This window comes from Oryctolagus cuniculus, chromosome 2 (genome assembly GCF_051225735.1).
Source record: "Oryctolagus cuniculus isolate XC-2025 breed Fujian yellow rabbit chromosome 2, ASM5122573v1, whole genome shotgun sequence".
Taxonomy (NCBI): Eukaryota; Metazoa; Chordata; class Mammalia; order Lagomorpha; family Leporidae; genus Oryctolagus; species Oryctolagus cuniculus.
Window position 1 is genome coordinate 51847907 of NC_142868.1, and position 25410 is coordinate 51873316.

General features: G+C 44.7%; 1 protein-coding gene across 3 annotated transcripts in view; it reads right to left on the reverse strand.

Moving 5' to 3' along the window:
* Positions 1–18566: 18566 nt before the first annotated feature.
* Positions 18567–25410, reverse strand: part of SH3RF1 (SH3 domain containing ring finger 1) — a 195561-nt gene continuing 188717 nt past the window's right edge. For all 3 annotated transcript variants that reach the window (XM_002709468.6, XM_008249697.5, XM_017338128.4), the window contains one exon: positions 18567–20952. In XM_002709468.6, the coding sequence (XP_002709514.4) occupies positions 20784–20952 (169 nt within the window). In that variant the 3' untranslated portion in view covers positions 18567–20783. The remainder of the gene's footprint in view (positions 20953–25410) is intronic.

Below are 25410 nucleotides of genomic sequence, written 5' to 3' on the forward strand. Positions count from 1 at the left end.
GGATCCTGCACCCACATGGGAGACCTGGAGGAAGCTCCCAGCTCCTGAGTTTGGATTGGCTCAGCTCCAGCCATTGCAGCTATTTAGGGAGTGAACCAGCGGATGGAAGATTGTCCCTCCCCCCACTGCCGGCTCTGTCTCTCTTTTCTGTAACTCTGTCTTTCAAATAAATAAAATAAATCTTTAAAAAAAAGCATTTTGGGGCTGACACTTTGACACAGTGGGTTAGGGTGTTGCCTGCAGCACCAGCACCCCATATGAGCAGTGGTCCGAGTCCTGGCTGCTCCCCTTCCAATCCAGCTCACTGCTAATATGCCTGGAAAGCAGCAGAGGATGCCCCAAGTCCTTGGGTCCCTGCACCCACATGGGAGACCTAGATGAAGCTCCTGGCTCCAGGCTTCAGCCCCATTTTTGTGGCCATTTTGTGGGCGAACCAGCAGATGGAAGAGCTCTCTCTCTGTCTCTCCCTATCTTTCTGTAACTTTGCCTTTCAAAGAAATAAACACATCTTTTTTTAAAAAAAAAGAAAGGAAGATTTTTGGCATCTGAGGGGGTTCCTGGATCCAATTTAGGGACACACTCCAGAGAGAGACATCCCAGTCTTTTGATAGGCTCCTTAGGACATGAACATTGCTGGTCCCAGTGTTGTCTTAATAATCATAATGACCACCATGCGGTCTTAAGCTAAGACGGTCTGGTAAGTGTCCTCTCTGCTCCTTCCCCCATTTCTCCTTCCTTCAACTTGACTGGTGTGTTGGAAGCAGAAAATGATAATGCAACATTTGCAGTAACCGTCCCTTTAAATGGCCTCCACAGCAGTTGGGGACCCCTCACAGAGCCCTGCCCGTTGGGGGTGCCTGTGTTGGGCCTCTGGATGGCTCATCTCCTGGGGTGTGGGGCAAAGGCTAAGGCTGTGGCTGTCCCCTTGCTGGCTCGCTCTGGTGTGATCACTTTTCCTCTTCCGGCCTCTCCAAGGAAGCTGCCACTCACAGACGGCGCCGATTGCTGGGGACTAGAAATCAAAGCATCCCCACCCTGTCGGTAAAATAAGGACGTTCTTTCAGTTCTGCCATCCACTGGGTGGGGGCCAAGAGTACAGAACGGCCTACCCGGTGTCTGGCGCAGCTGCCCCCAGAGTAGCCTGGTGGCTTGTGTGGGCTGCCAGAAACAGCGCTGGCAGGGAGGCAGCTTGGCTCCGCGCTGAGCCCTTCCTTAACAGAGCGGCTGAATTCCCAGCAGTGTCTTTCTGTGCTCTGTGGCCCACGCTCACGGAGTCCAAACCAAACAAGCCCAGGAAGGTTCTTGCTGTCGGCTGTTTACGAGCCCTCACCCCGGCGGTGTGCAGGGTCCCCGGCTTTGCAGCTTCCCATGCAAATTCTTAAGCCATCTTTGGTAGCCTCGGTCGTCCTCCATACGGCTTTACCCATTTTTATATTAACAATCTTTAAAAATGTTCACATGCACATGAGAGCTGGTTTATATTACCTCTAGGATGCTTTTTTTCATAAAAAAAAAAAATTAAGCCCTCAAGCCAAAGATTCATTTAATGTAAGCATAGCTTGAGGCCACACCAGTGCACCCCAAAAGCTGGCCAGTTTTCTCTCTGAACATCTTCAGGGACAGGTAACTCACTACCTCCCCAAGCACGCTTGTCTGTTTTTTTGATGGCTCTGCAGGACTGAAGCCTCCCTGATTCGCAGCTGGAGCCCCGGTTGCCTCTCTTGACCCCCTGTGGGATGAGTCTCACCCGCCTCCATGTGAAAGTCCTTTGGATCCTTGGTGCTCACTCCCTTCTCTCCCCCTGCAGAGCGTGTTTTCACGGGCCTAGCTCCCCCAGCCGGTTATCATTCTGGCTACACCTGGCACTTCCTCGGGGTGTCCTCCCACTTGTCGGCTTCCTGGGAACGGTGGCACTCGTGGCTTGGCTCAGCACTCAGCTGTGTTCTCTCCAGTGCAGAGGAGGCGGAAGGCGTTGTTCTAAATATTATATATCTATTAAGCAGCCAAGGATTTAATTAGCTTTCTTGGCAACCACATGAAACTACGGCTTGTTTCTTAGCAGCAAGTGCGTATTTGAGGAGTTAGATTTTATAACCCCCATACCAAGAGTCTGCTATTTACCACGGATGGGTTTTATCTCATAATAGGGGAGGAATGGCTCACGTTTTTAGAGATCCTTGGGGATTCTGATTTTGCTCTTGACTGTACTAGCATTCCACTCTAGCTTTGTGGTACCTGCAAATACAAAAAGCTTATTTTTGATCTTCAGCAGTCACTGATAAAAACAAAAATCAGTGCAGCATAAAAATGCAGAGTCTTGTGGTATGCCAAGAAAAATCTTCTAATTTAAAAAGGATTGAAATTAGCAAACTTCGGCTATGATCTTTCAGGCGGTAAAAACCCACTCAATTTCACTATCCCTGGACCCCCATGAGAAGCTGCTAGGGTTTGGATGTGCTTTCTCTCTGCAAGCAGTTGTGTTTTCGAAGCTTGGTCTTCAGTGTGGCAGTATGGAAGAGACGGGACCTTTAAGAGATAGGGGCCTAGTGGGCACATGCCTTAAAAGGGATGATGGGACCCCAATTTCTCCAGGACTTTTTGTCGGCAATGTGACTCCTTGCTCCTGCAAGTACTCCTATCATGATGCCCTTATATTGCAGCAGGGGCCTTCACCACATGCCAAATGGATGGGGCCCCCTGACCTTGGACTTCAAGCCTCCAACATTTCTTCATAAAGCTAGCCTGCCCCAAGTGTTTTGTTAAAGTGACAGAAAACAGACTACTACAGGAAGACAGCTGTTGTTCTGTGTGGCAGCCCATCCTGTGAAGCCCCTTTCTTTCTTTTTATTTTTTTTTAAGATTTTATTTATTTATTTGAGAGGTAGAGTTACAGTGAGAAGGAAAAACAGATAAAGGTCTTCCTTCCGTTGGTTCACTCCCCAAATGGTCATAACGGCCAGAGCTGTGCCAATCCGAAGCCAGGAGCCAGGTACTTCCTCCTGGTCTCCCATGCGGGTGCAGGGGCCCAAGGACTTGGGCCATCCTCCACTGCTTTCCCAGGTCACAGCAGAGAGCTGGATTGGAAGATGAGTAGCCAGGACTAGAACCGGTGCCCATATGGGATGCCGGCGCTGCAGGCGGAGGATTAACCTAGTGCGCCACTGCGCCCGCCCCAAAGCCTCTTTCAATGTGGGAGAATCACCAGCCTTACCAGTGAGTCTTTCTGAAGGCAGGGCCCACTGCCCACCCTGAACGGTGGGAAATGTGCTACTGGCCTTCCCAGTTCCCTCCGTGGCTAGGGCAGAGGCATGCGACCTAGGCCCCACCAGACAGAAGCATCTTGCTGAACTTTGATTCAGGAGCTAGAGATGAGGAGTTGGGACCTTCAGGACTCCATTGGCAGTGTGGGAACAGCCTGGCACTGTTTTCGGGACAGCAGGGACAGTGGTGTCAGCAGAGCAGTGGTGTTCGTGCCAGTGCAGATAAGCTGTCCTGTCCTCCAACGACCAGATTCTGTGACTCGGGGATGTGGTTCTGATTGGTGTTGACGTCTGGCTGTCTACCCCTTCTAGTGGGTCTAGAGGCTGACCTGGATCCTTGAATGAAATCCCTTTTCTGCTTAAACTAACTAGCATTTGTTGCTGTTGTTTGTAACCTAGCAACAACAGGGCACGCTCTGCTTCTCCACCTCATCCCCATGGCACCAGCACCACCATGCCAGACACCTCCCTGAAATGTGGGCACACTGTATCAGTTTTGTTTACCAGTGTCTCGGCAAAGGATCTTGTCAGAGAAAGGATCAAATCAACCTGACACAGTCGGTTTTTAGTGACATTGTGCCGGCTTTGCATAATCACTGCTCTGTTCCCAAGAGCGCAGAAACCAACTAGTGGTGTGCGTCTCAACACTCTCCGCAAGAATCCAAACCGAGCTCTAGAATCCACAGTTTCTAGAATCTACTTTCTTTCTCTTTTTGAGATGTACAATTCTGCTTTCATATCTCTAGGGGCTCTGTTATTTTTTATAATTCCTCAAAAATCATCCAAAAGATTTCACAATCGTATCTGCAAATTCTCCCTCAACATCCCGGAATCCAGTTTTCTTCCCCAGGCAAATTCTCTCATGTAATCCTCTCAGAGGTTTGATTTGCGCTTTTTGGTTGCAAGAGTATTCCTCTTTGAAAAGACAGCAGGAAAGCAAGGGTTGAGGAATTTCATGGTCGCTGTTATTTTTGAACACAAGCTATGGTTTGGGTGTGGCTTGAATGTCCCTTGAGGTGTTATGGGTTGAAATTTCATCCCCACGGTGAGATGTTGAGAGAAGGAAACCTCATTCAACCATTGTGTTCAGACGTGAGGCCTTCGCAAAGTGCTGATGGTTAGAGACCAGACATTAAGGTGCAGCACTCAGGACTGAATCCTGGCATCTCTATAAGAGGAGGAAGGGAGACCAGACAGACACACTTCTACACACGTGTCCCCTGTCTCTCGCCGTGTGAGTCTTGTGGCATCTCTGCCAGCAAGAAGGTTGTCACCGGATTTAGCCCCAAGACCTTGTACCTCCAGAACCATGAGCCACAGTAAGCCTCTGTATATATAGAGTGGCCTCCATCGGGTATTTTGTTGCAATCACAAAAAACAGACTAACACATCACACTTCCCACAGGATCTCCTCAAAGCCTGACCACATTCTTAAAGACTAAGGCAAAATGGTAGCCCACCTCTGTCTCTGTGACGTCAAGACCCGCACCAAACCCCTGTACCCTCAAGTCTGCATACACTGTTCTCATATATAGTAACAGCCTTATGAATGTTGGTGGAATAAAGCTAACAAGAGACGATAACTTATCCCAGTCATACCTTCTTGCCTTTTGAACTTTATTTCTATGATTGCATAGTGATATTCTATCATAAAAGTATTAATTATCACATGACAGATAACATATTATTCAGGTAATAGCTTCATTAAACATGTTTTCAGTTAACATCACTAGCTTATCCTTGGTTCACAAATGCATTACAAGATCATTCTGAATTGTTTCTTTAAATCATGAGTCATAATATCAAGTTCCATTAATTTGTCGGAAGATCTTTGATATTCAGTTCGTTAAGTATTCAGGCCATTAGAAATGGACTTGGAGGTGAGAAAGGCAAAATGTCCAAGAAAGGAAGAAGAGGATGAGGTGCATGAGAAAAGAGTTGTTTTAGGGAGGCCGAATCTGTTCAGAGCACTCCATAAATCTCTATAAAGTTTTTTTCATGTCATCTAACATTCCTGCAACACTTGTTTATGCTGTGTATTCGTTTCATTACTTAAAATACCGGAGAGGAGTTACTTACAAAGGAGGAGTGCTCATTTCAGCTCACAGTTTTGGAGGCTCACAGTTGGCATCCGATGAGGGTGGTCCTTGGTCAAATATATGCAGAGGGAGGGTTATGTGGTGGGAGAGACAGGGAGACAGGAGAGAGAGGGAGGGAGGTAAGGAACATCCTCAGCTTACATAACCAACCCTTTTAGGAGAACTACCTTCCAAGGGCAAGCCCCCAGTGACTATGCCCACTTACTAGACACTATAATTGTATCAAATCCACTGAATATTAGCAGTAATTCATTAACCACTAACATAAGACTTTGTGGACCAAAGTCTGTACATGTGCCTTTGGGGTATGCCCAAATTATTATCCAAACTAGCAACTTGAACACAAAATCCCTAGACTTCTGTTTAATTCCTAAAGAGCAAAGTACAAGAAGGAAAGCTGAGTGATAATTAGTAGAGAGGAAGTAGAAGTAGACAGAGGGTAGAGAAAGAAAGAGGGGAGGAAGGAAGAAAATGCGAAAGAGAACAGAGAGAAAATAGAACCCTATAACACCCTCTCCACACCCTGACTCCCACAGGCCCCTCCATTCCTGGAGAAAAGACTTTTTTGATTTTGATGTTTCATTTTTCAAACATGGATATGTTCAATGCTCACTCCATTTTAATCAAATATTTCATTTTTCTATTGACTCAAATTTCTCTGAGATTGCTACTTCCTAGAAGGCAAAGTTCTCTAGTACTGCCCACTTTTCTATTTTATTTATTGAAATTTATTGGCAAAGCAGAGAGACAAAGAAAAAGGGATAGAGACAAATCTCCCATTTGCTAATTTACCCCCTCCTTCTCCCCACAAATGCCTACAATAGCAAGGAATGGGCCAGGCCAAAGCCTAGAGCTTAGAACTCATTCCCGATCTCCCATTTGCATGGAAGGGGCCCAAGTAGTTGAGCCATCACCTGCTGCGTCTCAGGATGCACATTAGCAGGAAGCTGGAATCTGAAGAGGAGTTGAGACTTAAACCCAGGAACTCCAATATGGAATGTGGGTGTCCCACGCAGTACCTTAACCACCCTGCAAAATGCGTGCCCCCGTCCACTTTTCTGTTCAACACAGCAGCACCCTCTCATGAGGGCCTTCTGAGCAGTGAGCTGTTAGACCGCATCTGCTGTCTTAGAAGTGCTATTGCTGATTCACGCATTTCAGGAGTCACCATTCTCACGGGAGACGCAATGAGCAGTGTTCTCTGCAGGGGACCCAGTTGTATGTAGCTGGGTCCCATCTCTTGGGGAGGATTTATACTCCTGGGGTGAATTTCAAATGGGGAGATGGTTGGTCACTAGCAACTGTAACTCTCGGGGCTTGAGCCTAGTGGGAAATGAGGTGCCCACAACCAAACCTCGTTCTAGGGAGAGACTATTTCCAGAACTGCTGCAAAAGGGCTTGGCTCCAGCCTGGATGGTGCAGCAGGGGCAGAGCACACAGAATTCAGGGGCAGATCCAACCCTTGCCTTATCCTCTTCTGCTCAACTCTTCAGCTGCTATCCCGCCACTGCTCTCTGCTAGCCCACACCCATGAGCTGGCAAGGATGGAAGGGGTTTGTCTCAAAGTCCCTGGGCGTTTCCTTCCTTGACTGAGAGGAAAGTAAGTGGAAGGTCTTTGTGTTAGCCCATTTTGTGTTACTATAACAAAATACTTGAAGCTAGATACATTTATTAAAAAAAGAGGTTTATTTGGGCTCGTGGTTTGAAAGTCTTAGGTCGAGGGCCTGCATGGTGATGACCTTCTTGCTGGCAGAGCCCCAAGGTGGCACAGGGAGCATGAGGATGTGGACACCAGTCACCCTTTCTTCTTGAGAAGCCACCAGCATTCAGCCACGGGGGCTCCACTCTGATGATCCGTGTGATCTTAATCACCTCCCCAGGCTCCGCTTCTAAGCACCATTGGCGAATTAAGTTTCCATCCTTTTAATAACTCACAAGGGGATCAAATTGCAACACAGGAAGCCTTGAGGGACACTCAAACCATATCCACCCACAGAAGTCTTCACCTTGAAGGCCCCTGGCCAGTAAGACTGGGAGCGATGGCAATGCAAATTCTGAGGTCAATTTCTGCAGAGTGCATTGCCTCTTCCCTGAATGGCCTTGGCCTCCAGGTGAGTTTGGGGCTTTGTCCAGCTCGGGGCTTTGGGCATGATTTTCTCATCCCAGGTCCTATCCATCAGTTCCTCTCCACGCTAAATGCACATTGCCAGGAGACTAAGTCCATCCAGACTCATCTTTCTATCTAAGCTACTAGGAAAGTCGTGGATAACTGAGAAGGGGGGGGTTGGACCCCTTCTGGAAGATGGCACCTGAATTCCCTGTTACCACAGGAAGGGGATCTTGAATATTTGCCAACTAGGGGGTAGAACGGATCATGCTATTCCTGCAAGAAACCTTTAGCCCCAAAGGATATGGCTGCCTTTGGTACCAGCAACATATCCCCCTCCGTGTCTGTAAGATATTAAAGAACAACAAATCAAAACATTTTCCTTTCCCAAAGGTTTGCAGCAGAATCCACACCACTCTAAAAGGCACATCTTAACTCCCATGACCAGATACATCCACTTCTCTCTTTAAGGATAAGCAAAACCAGAACAGACCAAAAGGCATGAGACACATGCAAAGATTGGACCAAGAAAAGGAGACCAAGCTGAGAGACGAGCGTAAAGAGCCTGTTTCAGAGAACACTGCAAGAAACTGGAGAAATGCCTAGATGTTTCACTCATATTCTTAATAACTAATTACAAAAATGAGAGGCGTTCCAGATGGCTCTCTGCAGTAGCTTTCCTGCTGGACACCTGACAGTCACTTGTAATCAGAGGACCCAGGCTGGAGTGGGCTGCAGACTGCATGTTTGAGCCCCACCTGCCACCTTCCTCATGCTGCATAGGTTGGTACCCTGTGACATCTCTGAATGGCCCTTTCTTTCTCAGGCTTGTATGTGCTAACTGATCAAGCCAGGACAGAGGAGGAGGAGGAAAATGTACAAGCACGGGTTGTCAGGGGCATCTGGAGTCTCGACAGACAACAACTCTCCTTCTCCCAAGGACCCCCAACCCATGGCAAAGCAAGTCCTGGGAAAGCAGCCTTGGGGCACAGTGTTTGCATAAAGGAACACGCATTGCAATGTGATGCACACGAATCCAAGATCTGGACTTGCTATCTTTGAGGACTGGCAAGGAGTTGTCCAGCTCCCAGGACATTTCCTTCCTGCTAGGAAGAAACACAGACAATTCCAGGTACTTTCCTCCATTTTGTCCCATGAGTCAAGATGCACTTTTTAAAGTCACCCCATGTTCTTGATCTTGAGAAGTCACCAGCAGAGTTAATAGACATCCCAAGCCTGACACAATCAACAATGATGCATGTTTCTTTCCTCTGTGTGGCCCTATGCCCAGAGTGAGAGATGTAATATAAGCAGCAGAGAAAATTATTAGAGATGGAAAAAAAAAAATCACATGAAGGGAGTGACTGGCCAAGATGTGAATCTAAGCAGCCAGTAGGGACACTTGTGAGTGTCCCCAGCAGCCGGCACTTGCTGAAATTGCTACTCTTATCAGGGACATGAGTTCTCTACATACAGTAGTACCAACAGCACAGCAGGCAAGGAGGATATATGACTGTTCTCATAAATGATCTGTTCTTATTCTGCACAGGAAAAATCAATGGAAGCAAAGCATTGTCATATTTATACATCAAAGATTGTGCTGTGTTCAATGGGATTTTTATATGATTTTAAAGATGTTCTTTTTATATGTCAGTCCCCACATGATCTGCCAGCAGGATGTACACATCATTACACAATTACATTGTGGCAAGAACACAGAGATTTTATTTCAACTTTGATCATGTCTACAAGATCTTTGCATTCTTTTCCTGAAGAGAGTAACTTAAAAAAAAAAAAAAAGGCAGGAGCGAGAAGAGGGTCAGGATGACTGCCAAGCACAGCTTGGTTTGTTTCCAAAGCATTGTGAGCAGTCTCTCAGAAAGTCAGATGTAACATCCCATCGAGGGCTTCCGCTGGACTGTCGGGGACATGAGAAGAGACCAGGAAATGCAAAGTTCTTTCCTAGTTCCTCTCTCTGCTGCAACAGGCTGCCGACCGCCTGACGTCTGTGATGTGAGCCGCATCTTGACCCTCTCTTCCTGCCCTGTGATGGTCTCTACATGCAGTTGGCTCCCTGGGAACTTTTCCCACACTGCAGGTTTCGTTATGAGCTTATGCATTTCTCATACTCCTCTTCCTTTAAGGCAAGGTGTTCAAAATCATCCAATGGATATGAATTTAAATTTCCGACTTGCAGCTGCCTACAAGATATTTATAGTTTCAACCCTGGTCATTATTTCAAACTCAACATTTCCCAAATAAAACTTACCCTGGGAATACACTTCCTGTTCAACATCTGGATGCTGTCCAAAGGGCCCACCATGGCCACAGGCACTTTGATATAGAACTTAAGTGTTATTTTTGTCTTCTCTCCATTTCCTGTATTTCCAGTCATTGATTCTAATGGGCTCTTATTTAAAAAAAAAAAAAACACATTTTTTAAAGATTTATTTATTTGAGAGGTAGAATTACAGACAGTGAAAGAGAGACAGAGAGAAAGGTCTTCCATCCACCGGTTCACTCCCCAGATTGCCACAACAGCTGGAGCTGCGCTGATCCGAAGCCAGGAGCCAGGAGCTTCTTCCAGGTCTCCCATGTGGGTGCAGGGGCCCAAGGGCTTGGACCATCTTCTACTGCTTTCTCAGGCCATAGCAGAGAGCTGGATTGGAAGAGGAGCAGCCAGGACTCGAACAGGCGCCCAAATGGGATGCCGGCGCCGCAGGCGGAGGATTAAGCTACTGTGCTCCGGAGCCGGCCCTGAAACACTTCTTCTGATTGTACTCTTCTCCCCTTCATTGCCCCTGTCACCCCCATGGGATGGCTTGCTACTCCCTAATTTCCCTGACCCCTGACCTCCTGACTGTCTCCCTGACTCTGGTCTTACAGACAACTGCCAGCCCAATCTACATTTCACCTCACTTCTGTGTTAGGAGACCTTCAGCAGCATCAATGTAAAGTTCCTACTTTCATGACTCGCTAGCACTCGCCTTCGGCTAACTACAACATATACATACATTTTCTGCCTTGGACATCAGTTTTCTTATTATTTTAAACATCTATTTGAAAGGCAAAGTTAGAGAGAGAGAAGGAGAGACAGAGGGAGATAGAGAGAGATCTCCCATCTGCTGGTTCACTCCCCCGATGGCTGCAACGTCCAGGGCTGGGCCAGGCCGAAGCCAGCAGCTTCACCTGCGTCTCCAACATGGGTGGCAGGAGCCCAAGCACTTGGGCCATCCTTGTTGCTTTCCCAGGTGCATTGCAGGGAGCTGGATAGAACTGCAGCAGCGGGTCTGGAATTGGCACCCATAGAGGATACCAGCATTGCAGGCAGCGGCTTAACCCTGCATACCACAGCACTCACAGCTGTGTCCACTTGGTGTCTGCCATGTGTGGCCCTGTCCTGGGCATGTCCATAGCTTTCTCTGATATGTATTCAAAATGTCTCTGTTCTCCATTGCCCAGGCCTAGCCCCCTGCTTTTATCTAAAAGCATGCCTGCTTTCCTAGGCCTTCATCCTCTAAACTCATATTATATTTGTGGTCTCTACCATAGAGTTGTTATAATGATGCACTGTTTTCTAGTATTTCTTGAAGTTTTGAGTTTGTATTTTTTCTCCAACAACCTGAAATCCTCTAGAGGGTGGGAACATTGTCTTTTATTTCTTCCTTTCAATCATCTCCTCTTCTTGATACCTTATTTGTATTTCCTAATCCTATATTTTACCTGTTTATACTGTATGTTTTCTTGGAAGCCAAAGGCAAACATTGGTATAATTTAAAAAGTATTTCTTCTATATCTTCCATAAAGTATAGAAGAAACACACAGCAGGATGTAAAAATGCCCTCAGTAAATATGCAGTTGATTTTGAAATATATTGAGGCATACATGTGTTAATTTCAGGCCAATAAAAAGTTTATTTAAGGGGCTGGTGCTGTGGCAGAGTAGGTTAATCCTCTGCCTATGGCGCCAGCTTCCCATATGGGCGCCAGTTCTAGCCCCAGCCACTGCATTTCCAATCCAGCTCTCTGCTATGGTCTGGGAAAACAGTAGAGGATGGCCCAAGCGCTTGGGTCCCTGCGCCCATGTGAGAGACCGGGAAGAAGTTCCTGGCTCCTGGATTTGGATTGGTGCAGTTCCGGCAGTTTCGGTCGTTTGGAGAGTGAACCAATGGAAGGAAGACCTTTCTCTTTGTCTCTCCCTCTCACTGTCTGTAACTCTATCTCTCAAATTAAAAAAAAAAAATCTTAAAAAAAATAATGCTTTAAAAAAAGTTTATTTAAGCTCCTTGATTGTGAATCTAAATAGAAGCATTAGGGCTTTTGTCTTTCTGATTCATCTCTTTCTAAATATTCATTTTGTTTGTTTGTTTATTTCCTAGTTGAAAGGCAGAGAGAGAGAGAAGGAAAGATGGAGAGAGAAAGAGATCTTCCATTCTTAATGCATTCCCCAGAAGGCCATAATGACTGGGGCTGGACCAGGTCAAAGTCAAGACCCAGGAACTCCATCTGGATCCCCGATGTGGGTGGCAGGGACCTAAGGACTTGGGCCATCTGCTGCTTTTCCAGGCGCAGTAGCAGGGAGCTGGATTGGAAGCAGAAGACTTGGGACATAAACCAGTGCTCTGACCTGGGATGCTGGAGTTGCAGGCAGTGGCTTAACCATTGCACCACCATGCTGGGCCCTCTGATACTGTCCCAGTACCTTGATAATGACTTGAAACAACTAAAATTAAAGAGAGAGAAAAAGCAACAACAAACAAACTGAAAAATTTTTTTAAAAAAGAGGCTTAGATGAAAATTCAAGGGGAGAGGTTGGAAATACACTGTCTCAAGACGAGGACACTTGTTTATGGTGTATTCCACCAGACACCAAGCTCCAGCACCTCCACTGACAGCATAGCATGGGGCACTGGGAAGTCGGGACAGGGGATAACATAGGCAGAGGTGGAGGTATAAGGGAGAGAGAGAGAAAGATGACACGATAAGAGAAATGGAAGAAACAATCCAAAACATAGTTTCTGTGTTTAGTTTTTTAAGAAGAAAAGAAATGCATTCTCTGGCATAAAGAATAGTTCAGGATCAAAGGCTAAGATTCTGATTTTAGAAGTTTTCAATCTGCTTTCCTCAGTCCTAAGCTGTGGGGTGAATGTGTTTGGTGGGAAAGATGATTACAGCTTTGCTCCAGGGAGTGATACCCACTCCTGAAAGCTTCGCTCATGTCCGTTTTATTGTAGGGGCTGACTGATAATATGCCAATCCCACACATCTGTCTTGGGGAAACAAATCACAGGAAAGCAACATGTCAGTTTAAAGGGTAGAAATTCAAGCCCAACTTTGATTTCTGCAACCAACACCACATCATAGGAATCCCACAATTGCTACCCTGGTAGAACAAGCAGTGCTGGCTATAAATGGACTGCCCCATTGCCATAGTGGCCTGAGCAAGACAGGGAGGCAGGCAGCCTGTCATCCGTCCTTGGCTCTGTGGGCGCTCAGCCCTTCCTTCCCAGGCAGCAGTGGAAGAAGTCCCACTTCTTACCCAAGTCTTGGTCCTTGCAGGTTGCCAGCTTTTGTGGACTTGACACCATAGGGGGCCAACACAATACACTCGCACCTTTAAGCACCTGTATGTCTCTTAAATTATCTATTTACTGTACACAGGGTTTCTTTTCTTTACGTTTTAATTTATTTTCATTTTATTTGAAAGACAGAGACAGAGAGCTCTTCCACTTGTTAGTGTACTTCTTCAAATGCCCATAACAGCCAGGGCTGGGCCAGACCTAAGCCAGGAACTGGAACTTAACTGGCGCTCTCATGCAGGGAGCAGGGACCCAAGTCCTTGGGCCATCACCTGGTGCCTCCCAAGTTGCACATTAGCAGGACACTGTATCAGAAGCAGAGCCAAGACTCCAACCAGGCACTCTGGTGTGGAATGTGGGCATCCCAAGCAGTGACTTAACCGAATGTGGCAAACACTCACCCGCAGAGAAGATTTCAACATCCAAGGTGGTCTCATTTGATACATAGTAGTTTGAAGTGAGCTGTTTTGCACCAAGATCCAAAACATTCAGTGGTGCTAGCATTTAGTATCTAAAGCCTCAAAAGAAATTCTTACTCATAGAATCTGCATCCTACCTTCTCCTCCCAACCCAAGATTCTCAATCAGAATCAGTTCTTAACAGTTCATATTAAACCTCGGTAGGGAAGGGAAAAATGAAAGTGGAATTACAAATTAAGACCAGAGGGAATGGCTGAATTAGCTTATATTAAAGGGTGAGCTGGTAGCAAGGTGTTTCTGCCTTTAGGGAGTTTATTGAATGTGCTTTTGTAGTATAATTTATAAGGAAATTGGTTTTACTCAAGAGGACATTTTTGCTTTATATCTTGTAACACCCTGAGTGCTTAAAAAATGGAGAAAGTAATTCCATTAAGCTTTCAATTTTCGCTGGCAAAAGAAATGAACTAGATGTGATTGGAAAGATAAGGCACTGGCCTTTACTTGAACTGACCTTGCTCCAGGGGTCGAGGAACAAGCAGCATGGCCTTTGTTCCAGAGATGTCATTTCATGTTTAATTAGAGGGCTAGAGTGCCATTACCCCCCCACACCATGTAAATCCCAACTTCAGTTTGCTGAGAAAATGTCCATTAAGTTCCCAGTAAGCAGATCATCTGATCATTATCCTAATAGCTTTGAGTCATGTGTTCATTCGGGTGATCCTTAGATGACCAAAGTTCATAGTGAATGTTAAAATCAAGAAATATGCGAGAGAGATAGGAGCTGATGTTTGGGGAATTATGGGCCTCCCCTTGCCTGGAAGTCATAGTCCACTCAGCTAGACCAAAAGGCTTTAGTAGAATCCCCCAATTCTCTTCTTGAATTTAATCTCTTCTATTTTATGGAGGGCTTGGGGAAGAAGAAAGTATTCAAAATTAAAGAAATCATACCTATTGTTCAAAGCTAAGATGCTTTCACATATCTGGTAGGGTTTGTAACACAATCAAGTCCTATAGTTCTTAATTTATAAATTGAAGCCTCCAAAAAGCAGCCAACAACCACATGGCAATGCAGTGGTTTTGTTTTTCCCTTTTTGTGTGTATATGATCATTTGAAAATAAGATTTGTATGGGTTCCCTCAATGCAGCAGACCTGGATTGAGTTCTAGGCTCCTGACTTCAGCCCCCTGGCTATTGTTGGCCTTTGGGGAGTGGACCAGTAGATAGTTTTTTTTTTTTAACGGGCAGAGTTAGACAGTGAGAGTGAGGGAGACAGAGAGAAAGGTATTCCTCCCATTGGTTCACCCCCGAAATGGCCGTTACGGCAGGCGTGCTGCGCCGGTCCGAAGCCAGGAGCCAGGTGCTTCCTCCTGGTCTCCCATGCAGATGCAGGGCCCAAGCACTTGGGCCATCCTCCACTGCCCTCCTGGGCCACAGCAGAGAGCTGGACTGGAAGAGGATCAACCAGGACAGAATCTGGTGCCCCAACCGGGACTAGAACCCGGGGTGCTGGCACCATAGGCGGAGGATTAGCCTAGTGAGTTGCGGCGCTGGCAGGAGCTTTCTTTTATAAAATATGTTGCAATGCATATGGTACTGTCATTTTATACCTGATGAATAAATACTTCTGGAAGACAAATTCTTAATGTAGAAAAGATAAATCCATTTGTAATCTTGATATTGAGTGCCTCCGATTTTGCCAACACAATTTCAAGTTTTTTGTTCAATTTTATACATGAAAAATAATATTTCTCTGTGGTTAATGTACATTCACCCTAGGAGAAGAGAATTTTTTTTTATTTTAAAGATTTATTTTTTATTTTTTTGGAAGTCAGAGTTAAACAGAGAGAGGAGAGGCAGAGAGAGAGAGAGAGGTCTTCCATTCGCTGGTTCACTCCCCAGATGGCTGCAATGGCCAGAGCTACGCCGATCCGAAGCCAGGAGCCAGGAGCTTCTTCCAGGTCTCCCATGCGGGTGCAGGGGCCCAAGGACTTGGGCCATCTTCTACTGCTTTCCCAGGCCATAGCAGAGAGCTGGATGGGAAGTGGAGCAGCCGGGTCTCAAACCAACGCCCATATGGGATGCTGGCACTTCAGGCCAGGGCGTTAACCTGCTGTTAACCTGTGCTGGCCCCAGTGGAATTTCTTTTAACATGTTTGAACTTCATTTCATTTTCGATGAATTGTCAGCTTTCTTTCTCTACCATAGTATAAATGTCTTCCATCTTTAAGATTGCCTTATGGCAGGACTGGCGCCGTGGCTCACTTGGTTAATCCTCTGCCTGTGGTGCCGGCATCCCATATGGGTGCCAGGTTCTAGTCCCGGTTGCTCCTATTCCAGTCCAGCTCTCTGCCGTGGCCCGGGAGGGCAGTGGAGGATGGCCCAAATGCTTGGGCCCTGCACCCACATGGGAGACCAGGAGGAGGCACCTGGCTCCTGGCTTCGTAAAGGCCATTTGGGGAGTGAACCAACGGAATGAAGACCTTTCTCTCTGTCTCTCTCTCTCTCACTGTCTATAACTCTACCTGTCAAATAAATAAATAAATAAAAAGGAAAGTGGTAACTGCCTGGAAGGCAGGAGCTGTTAACATCGGCTGTGATTTCAAACACAAGGCCACTTATAAGAGTTCCGTTCCAGTTGTTTTAGGCATTCTATCTCTCACTGCCTAACTCAATCTGTCACCAAAAAAAAAAAAAAAAAAAAAAAAAAAAAAAAAAAAAGCCGCCTTATGGCTTGTCTTACAAATATTTTCTTTTATTAATTTTTTAAAAATTTTGTTTATTTATTTGAAATATAGTTACAAAGAGGCAGAGGCAGAAGCCGAGAGAAAAAGCTCTTCCATCCTCCAGTTTCCTTCCCAGATGGCCGCAACAGCTGGAGCTGTATCAATCTGAAGCCAGGAGCTTCTTCCAGGCCTCCCATGTGGGTGCAGGGGCCCAAGGACTTGGGTCATCTTCTATTGCTTTCCCAGGCCATAGCAGAGAGCTGGATGGAAGAGGAGCAGCCGGGACTTGAACCAGCGCCCATATGGGATGTCAAAGCTGCAAAATGGGGTTTTATTCTGCTGTACCACAGCACCGGCCCCTTACAAATATTTTTAAAATGTTTTGTATGTTACGATGTTTGACATCTTAAAAACTTTTCTAGTTGAGGATACAGACCTTAGAAGATTTAACTTCAAAGACCTCTTGGGACCACATTTCTCATCTAAGCTGTAAGTAATACTAGTGGTAGCTCACTCACTGATTACTGACTGGGATAATTCCATTATCTTTAAGATTTCCCATGTTTTAATAACAGCACTGAATGGAAGTTCCAAGATTAATGCTAACTCTAGGTCCCTTCAACATGGGACTGGGAGTCTGCGTCATGGCAGTCCCCTAAGAATTTGCACTGAGTGAGAGCCACGTGGTGTTCCTGAAATGGAAATCTAAACAGCCAAATCAGGAAGTTATTAATAGGAAACACAAAGAGAATCAAAGGAATGTTCATGTGCAAACCACAGAGGGGTTATTTTAAAACTGTCCTTGCTCACATTGGCTGGTGAACTGAAACAGCTCCTTCCTGTCACAGGTGACAATTAATAAGGGCAGAGGCAAAGACTTCCAGCATAGCTGTGACAGCCCCGAGTCACAGAAGTTAGTGACGGTTGGACCCTTTGCTGGGCCTGGTTGTTGACTAACCCCTTTCATAAATATCCTCCTGTTTATTTTGGTAGATTGGCAAGTTATTTTTCTTGGAAAGATGTAATTTTAGTAGGATGCTACTTTGATAAGGACACAGCTTAATTGGTTCAAAATACACTTCTAAACATTTCATATAGATATACACAAGGAGTTGCACAAACATCTACCAAATGCACTTTCCAAACTTGACTTCTAATATTGTTTATAGTTCAGCACTGACATTCACCTAAACTTCTAGGGGTATGGAAATGTTATCATATTATCACAGGAACAGAAAATTAAATGCACAGCAGTGGGAAACATAATCATAATTTGCTCCTTCCAAACCTATTAAGCCCAGGAGGGCATTATATCCTACACATCAGACAAGTAAGAAGAAATATTTGAAACCAGAGATGAATTAAAGCTACATATTAAAATGGCAGTTTTCAAAACAATGGCGTTATCTCCTCTGCTCCCCACCTCCACCCATTGGGGTAGATAGGGCAGTAACAGGAGGAAACTAGGAAACTAGTAATAATTCACTTGCCCAGGTGATTACAAAATTAGTTTGTTTTTTTTTTTGGCAAAACTGTAATAAAACAACCTGGAATTCCTGATCTTTAATTCTGATAAGTAACTTGATAGTAACTGAAAGTTAATAGGAAAAAAAATTTTTTTTTTTTTTGACAGGCAGAGTGGACAGTGAGAGAGACAGAGACAGAGAGAAAGGTCTTCCTTTGCCATTGGTTCACCCTCCAATGGCCGCTGCGGCTGATCCGAAGCCAGGAGCCAGGTGCTTCTGCTGGTCTCCCACGCAGGTGCAGGGCCCAAGCACTTGGGCCATCCTCCACTGCACTCCTGGGCCACAGCAGAGAGCTGGCCTGGAAGAGGGGCAACCAGGACAGAATCCAGCGCCCTGAATGGGACTAGAACCTGGTGTGCCGGCGCTGCAAGGTGTAGGATTAGCCTATTGAACTGTGGCGCCCACCAGGAAAATGTCCTTTTAACATGACTTACACAGTGCTTTCATTTCATGGAACATTAGACTGATGGTGAACCCCAAGAGGAGGTTCCTAAGAGATGCTGAGACCTACTGGTCACTACCTGGTTGGGATAGCTCTGTCAGTCCTCTGTGGACAAGCCAACTTCTAGCTCTCACTAGCTAAAGAATCCTAAAGGAGTGGGGGCAGAAAGGTTAAATAATACCTTGTAAGACTCCATACTTTTAAGAAGACTCTAATTCCTTGGGGAACCAAGGAAATAAATTTTGTTAGCTGAAGACATTAACTGAATCACAAACATAAAGCTGATTCCTGTAGACATCTTCTGTCTGAGATGCATGCAAAGAACTTTTATGAAGTAGAAATTAAGTCAAATATGTCCTAGGTTTAAAAAAAAAAAGAGCAAAGTTTTAAGGATTGACACAAGAAACACATAAAGGTTGAACATCAAAGTTTAATCTTGAAACCTTTTATCCAGTCCTCAAATCATTAACATGAAAAGGAATGATAAATTGCAATTTTATCATTACCACATCACTGTGTAACAAGCCCTTGTTACAAAATCTCCATCTACTGTCTCCAAAAAACCAATAGAAAACCCATACATTATATTACCTAATGATCTAGTAACAGATGATATTTTAACCAACTTTATACCAGGAAACTATTAACAGAGGTACTTCAATCACATAGCTTAAAATATGGAGAAGACAGGTAAAAAATTATCTTAACCTGTAGTAGTCTTTTTACTTTTTAAAATTTTTATAAAATACACTAATTTTCCCAAAATAAAGAATATTATGACACATTGGTGTCAACTTACACAGATGAAAGCTGATGTCAGCTTTTTTTCTAAAGTTCATTTCATCAACCCTTTATATATTACATGAATATTGAAGTTTTTTTTTTAAAAATTCAACACACAAGAATGTAATAATGTACAGTGTTTTATAAAAAAAAAGTTACTTTAGGAATGATTCCACTTTCAACCACATATTTCTTTAAGACCATGAAATGTCTTCCTTTATAAGAAGACTTCAGTTCATGTTTCTATTTCCCAGTTTTAATTCTTTGAAGTAAAAAAAAAAGTTATTTATTTATTTCCCATGAGAAAATTGTACTAACGATCTTATTCCCTACCAGGCTGTCTTCCCTCCTTTTGTTTTCAGAACTACCCAGACCCACAACTGCATGGCACCGTAATGAAACTGGTGGGAGAGGCCAATGACATCAAAGTGTGGATATAAAAAGATGGGCTCAGCTGCATCCTGCCACAATTGTAAGGTGTGGGCACATCCACTCCCGTCAAGCCTTCCAGAGCTTCCCCAGAACAGTCACGGGGCAGCTCCCGGAAAAGCTCATGCTCATGTCAGTCTGCTGGCAGGAAATGAAAGAGCATTTTTATTAAGGACATGTGTAATGGCTACTGGATGCCTTCACCAGAGAAGGAGCGAGTGCACTCAAGAGATGCTGGTCAGCAGTGGCTTTGGGGGTAGAGAAGAGAATACTGTTTATTTTACACCACCTGCCTCGGTCAATTCTGAGTGCAAACTAACCTCGGCAGGAAACTGCAGTGACATAGACACACCATGCACAGTCTACATTACTGTGGGACGCCAACAACACATGCAACGTGGTGGGGGAAAGATTCACAATGGATGAATGTCAACTTTTCACAGTGTTTCTTACAGCCTTTGACTTTAACATGAGTGCATCACTTACCATCACTATCTCACAAACATTTTATTGTGTCCTGGGCATGCAGACCACTTGGGGTAAAATGGGAAATGACATTTCATAGCCATTCTCAGACAACGAGTACAACTTCCATTTTCCCTACTTTCCAACCAATGAATTGAACTGCTTCTGTTAGGAAAGTACATATATTTATGAATACATTTTTATTCAAAGGTTGTGCTTTATTCTTCCTCATCATTTCACTGATATCAGTCTAGGAAAATTAAAAACCCACAAAACTAAACTGAGGACTAGGTCTTAAGGTGATTCTTGCCAAATCACAAAGACAGAGATTCACTAACTTCCGTCAAGTCTCTGTCTCCCCACCCCAGGTCTTCACGGCTACTGATTCAGTTGTATGTTTGGTTTCTCCAGGAGGAAAACCAAATCAGAGAACTGGAATTTCTGTGTCAAAGAAGCAAAGTGTAACAGCAGGGGTAGGGGTTGTTGGGGAGGGGAAGACGCATTCGCTCTCAAAGAAGCTCTTGCTCTCAACAGGAGATAATCCAGCTTCTCCTTAGCTATCACTTCATAAATTAATAATTTCTTAAAATCATAATCCAAAGAATTTATCTATTACAAGAAAATTTCAAGTTTAAAAAAGCAAATAAATTAGTTAAGCCTTGTAAACAATTGTCCATTTTAGTTATATACCTTTAGGGAAAAAAAAAAAAAAACGAAAAACGGTTTTGTCTGTATGGTACAAGATAGTACAAGGCACACCTTCCACATCAGATGCAGAGTGCGAGAGCCCACACTGACACCTTCACTCTGCTCACTGGTGTAACTGAAGTTACACACCAACCTTCGCTCAGCTCCTGATCGCCCGGAAGTTCACGATGTGCTCTTTCCATTAAATTGCGTTGTGCTATTTTGTTGTGTGATGTGACGTGAAGCCTTCTCAGTGTTGGTCTCCTCAGATGTTTTCCACAAAGCTTCCCGGGAAAAGGCCAGTTTTCCCATTACGTTGTAATGTGCCTTTGAACCAGCCATCCTCTCGTTTTTTATGAACAAACACAATATCTCCTTCTTTAAGTTCAAGTTCTGCCTCACTCTGAGGAGGATAGGAAACCACCACCCTGTGCCTACAAAAGAGAGAGATTTTAGTTAAGGTTTTTCAAAGCAGTGATAGAAAATGGTGTATTATTAGTCTTCATAAGTCTTCAACATCAAAAAAAGAGAAATAGCATGACTGTTTTATAAGAGTTTGCAAAACAGCTGGGAATACAATTATTCTGTTTAGTAGAGAGTTCATATTAGCAAAGATGTAGTTTGGGAATGCGTATCTGCCATTATTTTATTTTTTAAGATTTACTTATTTATTTGAAAGGCAGAGTGAAAAAGAGACAGGGACAGTCTGAGAAATCTTCCAACTGCCGGTTCACTCTCCCAAATGCCTGCAATAGCCAGGACTCGGCCAGGGTAAAGCCAGGAGCCAGGAACTCCGTCCAGGTCTCCCACATGGGTGGCAGGAGCCCAAGTACTCAAGCCATCACCTGCTGCCTCAGAGGCACATCAGCAGGAAGCTGGATTGGAAGCAGAGGCAGGACTTGATCCCAGGCATGCAGGATCATCAGGGATGCAGCTGTCTCAACTGGCAGTTTAACCTCCTAGACAATGCACGCTTTTCCCTCAGCCCATGACTGATGGCCCACATTTGTCTGCCTGAGTGACCTTTACAGGAAGAGCCATCCCTGTCCACTTCCAGAAGGGAAGTTCTGTACTACTTCCCAGGAGAACCATTTCTGCATCTCCCCTCTTCTCTAGGAAGAGAGGAGCGAATTTATTTGAGTGGGAGGAGCAGCTGAGTCAGCAAGTTCAGCCCTACAGGCGGAGTGGGTTCTGCCTGCTTTCTTGTTGTAAGCACAGAGGGGTCAGGGGCCAGAGGTCAGCAATCAGGCCTGCCTACTACAGGCAGGTCTGGGAAGTCTGTCTCTCTATATCCTTACATTGGGGTTTGATGTGCGGGAGGCAGTGATTCTGAAGGAGCTCATCTCTCCAAAGATCCTCCATCAGGAAGGTTGTTCCAAGGTCAACATGGAGGGAAGGGCAGTGGCTACTAACTGCAATCCAGCACCAGCCAACGAGGGTGCCATTCTCATCTCTATCACTCTGGAATACCTGTGACTATTTCTACTAAGATCTCAACTTCCATTAGAGGGAAAAGGCATAGTTATTGCCTACAAAGCCCAGAAGCCTACTGGTTTAATATTATCTATCTTGCCTCCATTCTCCTGAGATTCCCTATGCAGAATTATGGTGGGCTGCCAGGGAAGGCAAAGATAAGTCACTTTTATTGTATATGCAACATCCTTTTAACCTTCTCTGTTTTTCCAATATTCTATGTCTCCTCTCCTTCTTTCTTTTTTCCCAATCAAGGGGAGGAAAAGTGGTTGTGCAGGATGGTCAGTCCTGAAGAGGGCCGCAGGGATCCTTGCCAACTGGCATTCACTCTCCTGTGTAGTCTCCTCCCATAATCCACAGGGATGGCCTTGGTGACCAATCAAGTATTACAGTGTGTGGGTCCCTGAGGCTCGGTCTTAAAAGGGACTGTGGCTTCCACTGCACTTTCTCTTGGAGCATTCACTCTGGGGAAAATCAGCTGCCACGTGGTAAAGAAGCTCAACATCCCCAGGGAGGAGACCGCATGGTAAGGAACCGAGGCATCTTCCCAAAGTCAAAGCCAACCAGCTGGCAGTGACACGGATGAGCCACCCTCATTCGTGCTCCTGCAGCCCCAGCCAAGCCTTCAGCAGCTAACATCTTGATGGCAATTCCCAGAAATATCCTCAGCCACAGTCCCCCAGACAAGTTGCTCCCTGATTACTGGATCCACAGAAACTGAATTAGTAAATGTTTATTTTTGTTTGAAGCTACTGGGGCTTGGGGATAAGTTGTTACACAGCAACAGATAACTAATAAAAGCCGAGATACATCTTTCTCTGATGCTAAGGAGTGAGTATTCAAGCACAGAGGTGATTCTGAGTTTCCACCTTTCATTTGGTTCTCAAAGTCAGAAACTGAGTTTATGACCTCGCAGGACCCTCTCTGAACTGCAAGTGAAAAATGTTCCAGCTTAAAAATGATGGTACAAATTCGAAACAATTGAAACCCATCAGAGCCTGGCTCTTCCACCTCTCTCCATTCTGCTCACATTAAGGAAGCCTATAGCAAGAGTTCTGCACTATCAGTCCATCAAAAACACTGCAAGGGCTAAGTAAGCGCTGCTCAAACAATTCCTGAACTCCTGTGGACACGGGGACCAAATTACTCTCCAAGACCTGAAGCAACAGCACAGCACAGAGCCTGGTTTATCATTCCCAAGAAAGGTTCCGCTAATTCAAACATGAATATTTAAAGACCATAAGGCTTGGGTTCAATCAAGCATGGCATGAGGGAGGAGGCATAGCTTTGAAAGAAGCCCTGGCCTGCGGGGTGACAGTCTTTAAGGTCATTCAAGGCAGCTTCACTTTGGACCAGTCATCTCAACTTTTTAGGTTTCGTTCTCTTCATCTACAGGACATAGCTGCAAAGAGTCAAACATTTAAAAAATGCAGTAGAGTGTGATTGCAAGTGTAAAGCTCTTAGTGTGACCAGGGACCTGGGACCCCTAGGAGGAGGTGGGCCACTCAGTAGCTGGCCGCAAATCCAGGCCAGAATTTCCTGATATTGAGACTTGACAAACTTCAGGATGACATGGTTAGGGTTTTGGAATTTCTTCTCTGACATCCTTAAAAGAGCAAAACAAATAATTTCATCACGGACTTATCTGAAGGCAGGGTCCAGATGAGATTTCTCAAGTCTGATGCCAATATGCTCAGAATCCATGTAAAAAACAATGATGTAACTGCCATTTGGGGCAAGTTAAAATTCAAGCAAAGCTTTACAATTCTGGAAAAAAGTCTATAAATGACTCAAAACATATTCAGAATAGGTTTTTACATGAGATGTATTCCCTACTGGTTTTCTATGAGCTGCCTTAAAGGTGAAATGGGAAAAAAAGTAGTTCTGAAAATCTTGAAGTGAATTAGATTAATATTTGCATTTTATAAAATGCACTAAACCAATTTTGTCAAACAATTTTTTTTGAACTTGAACTGCTGCTGGGCTGAGAACATAATCTTCCTGCCAAGTTCCCAGTGGGAGCACATTTTCATTGCTAAGTTATAAACCTCTGGGGGGTGGAAAGAGAAACCATGTGCATAATGGAAACTGTGACACAGTCTCCATCCTGTGAAGACTACCAGGTGTAGCAGTAACAGACTGGACTCAGGGATCTCCCAGCTCTCGTGCTGCCTTGAGCCTTGAGAGGCAGTCTGCACAGAGAGTTTTAGTACAGACACATGAGGCCAAAAACTGGGCACAACTGGCCAACTGTCTCAGGCACTGAAAGGCGGTGCCAAGTAGAATGTTTACAGACCAACACACAGATGTAGGGCACAGCTGCAGGGCTCTTCCATCTGCTGCTCCACCCTACGCCTCACTGGGATTATGCTTGTCTTTATATGAATAGGGCTTCAGAGCAGTTCTGAACCTCAGGAGCCAACGATTATTCTCCCATGACATCCGTGGGACCTGCTGATGCACCTTCAAAATCTGTACCCTCTTCACTCTCATTGTCACCATCCTGGTTGATGACCTCATTACCTTCCATCCGGACAAAATCATCCACCTGTCCTTTCTTCCTCAATCTCTCCTTTCCCCAATACATTCTACACAGAACTTGCATATTAATTTTCTTAAGTGGCGGCTCTATTGATGGCTACCTATTGCCAAAAAATCATCGTTAATTTTCCAGTGCCTGTGAGTAAGGTTAATCCTCATCCTAGTAGGCAAAGCTTTCAATGATCCTGACCTTAATCTCTCTTTAAAGCAGAGCTACTATTATCTCCATGAATGTACCAAACACCCCTTTATGCCTGAACATATCCCCTAGAGATGGGACTTTACTTCTCCTACTTTAAACTGGCTCAAATGATTCCTTCCACTGGGAGTTCCCTTTGACAATATCTCTGCCCATCCGCGCCCTATCAATCTCTCAATGCCTGGCTCCAATTCTCCCCTGTGAAATCCCTTGCCCCACGGCTGGAAGTAATTTCATGCTTGACTAAATCCCAGAGGCTTCCATGTATATTTCTTATGGCATTTAGCACAGTCTACATTGTATTATTACCATCTGTGTCCCTGTCTCATTTATTCCACCAGACCATAATCTGCTTGAGGGGTGAGATGATGCGAAATTCACTTTATATGCCTTATACTACTATCCACAGCACATGTGCTGATTCTTAATAAGCATACTGAATGATGAAAAGGCCTAACTGTATAATAAAACTATTTTTAAAATGTTCAAATTTCCTTAAAAGAAATGAAACTCTGACACATTACAACATGAAAGAACCTTAAAAATACAGGCTAAGTGAAATTTGTCCACAAAAGGACAACTGTTCTATAACTGTGCTTTTGAAGAACCCAGAACTGCTATTCAGAGAGAAATCAGAATGGGCATTTTGTGGGCTAGGAGAGGAGAAATGGGAGCTACT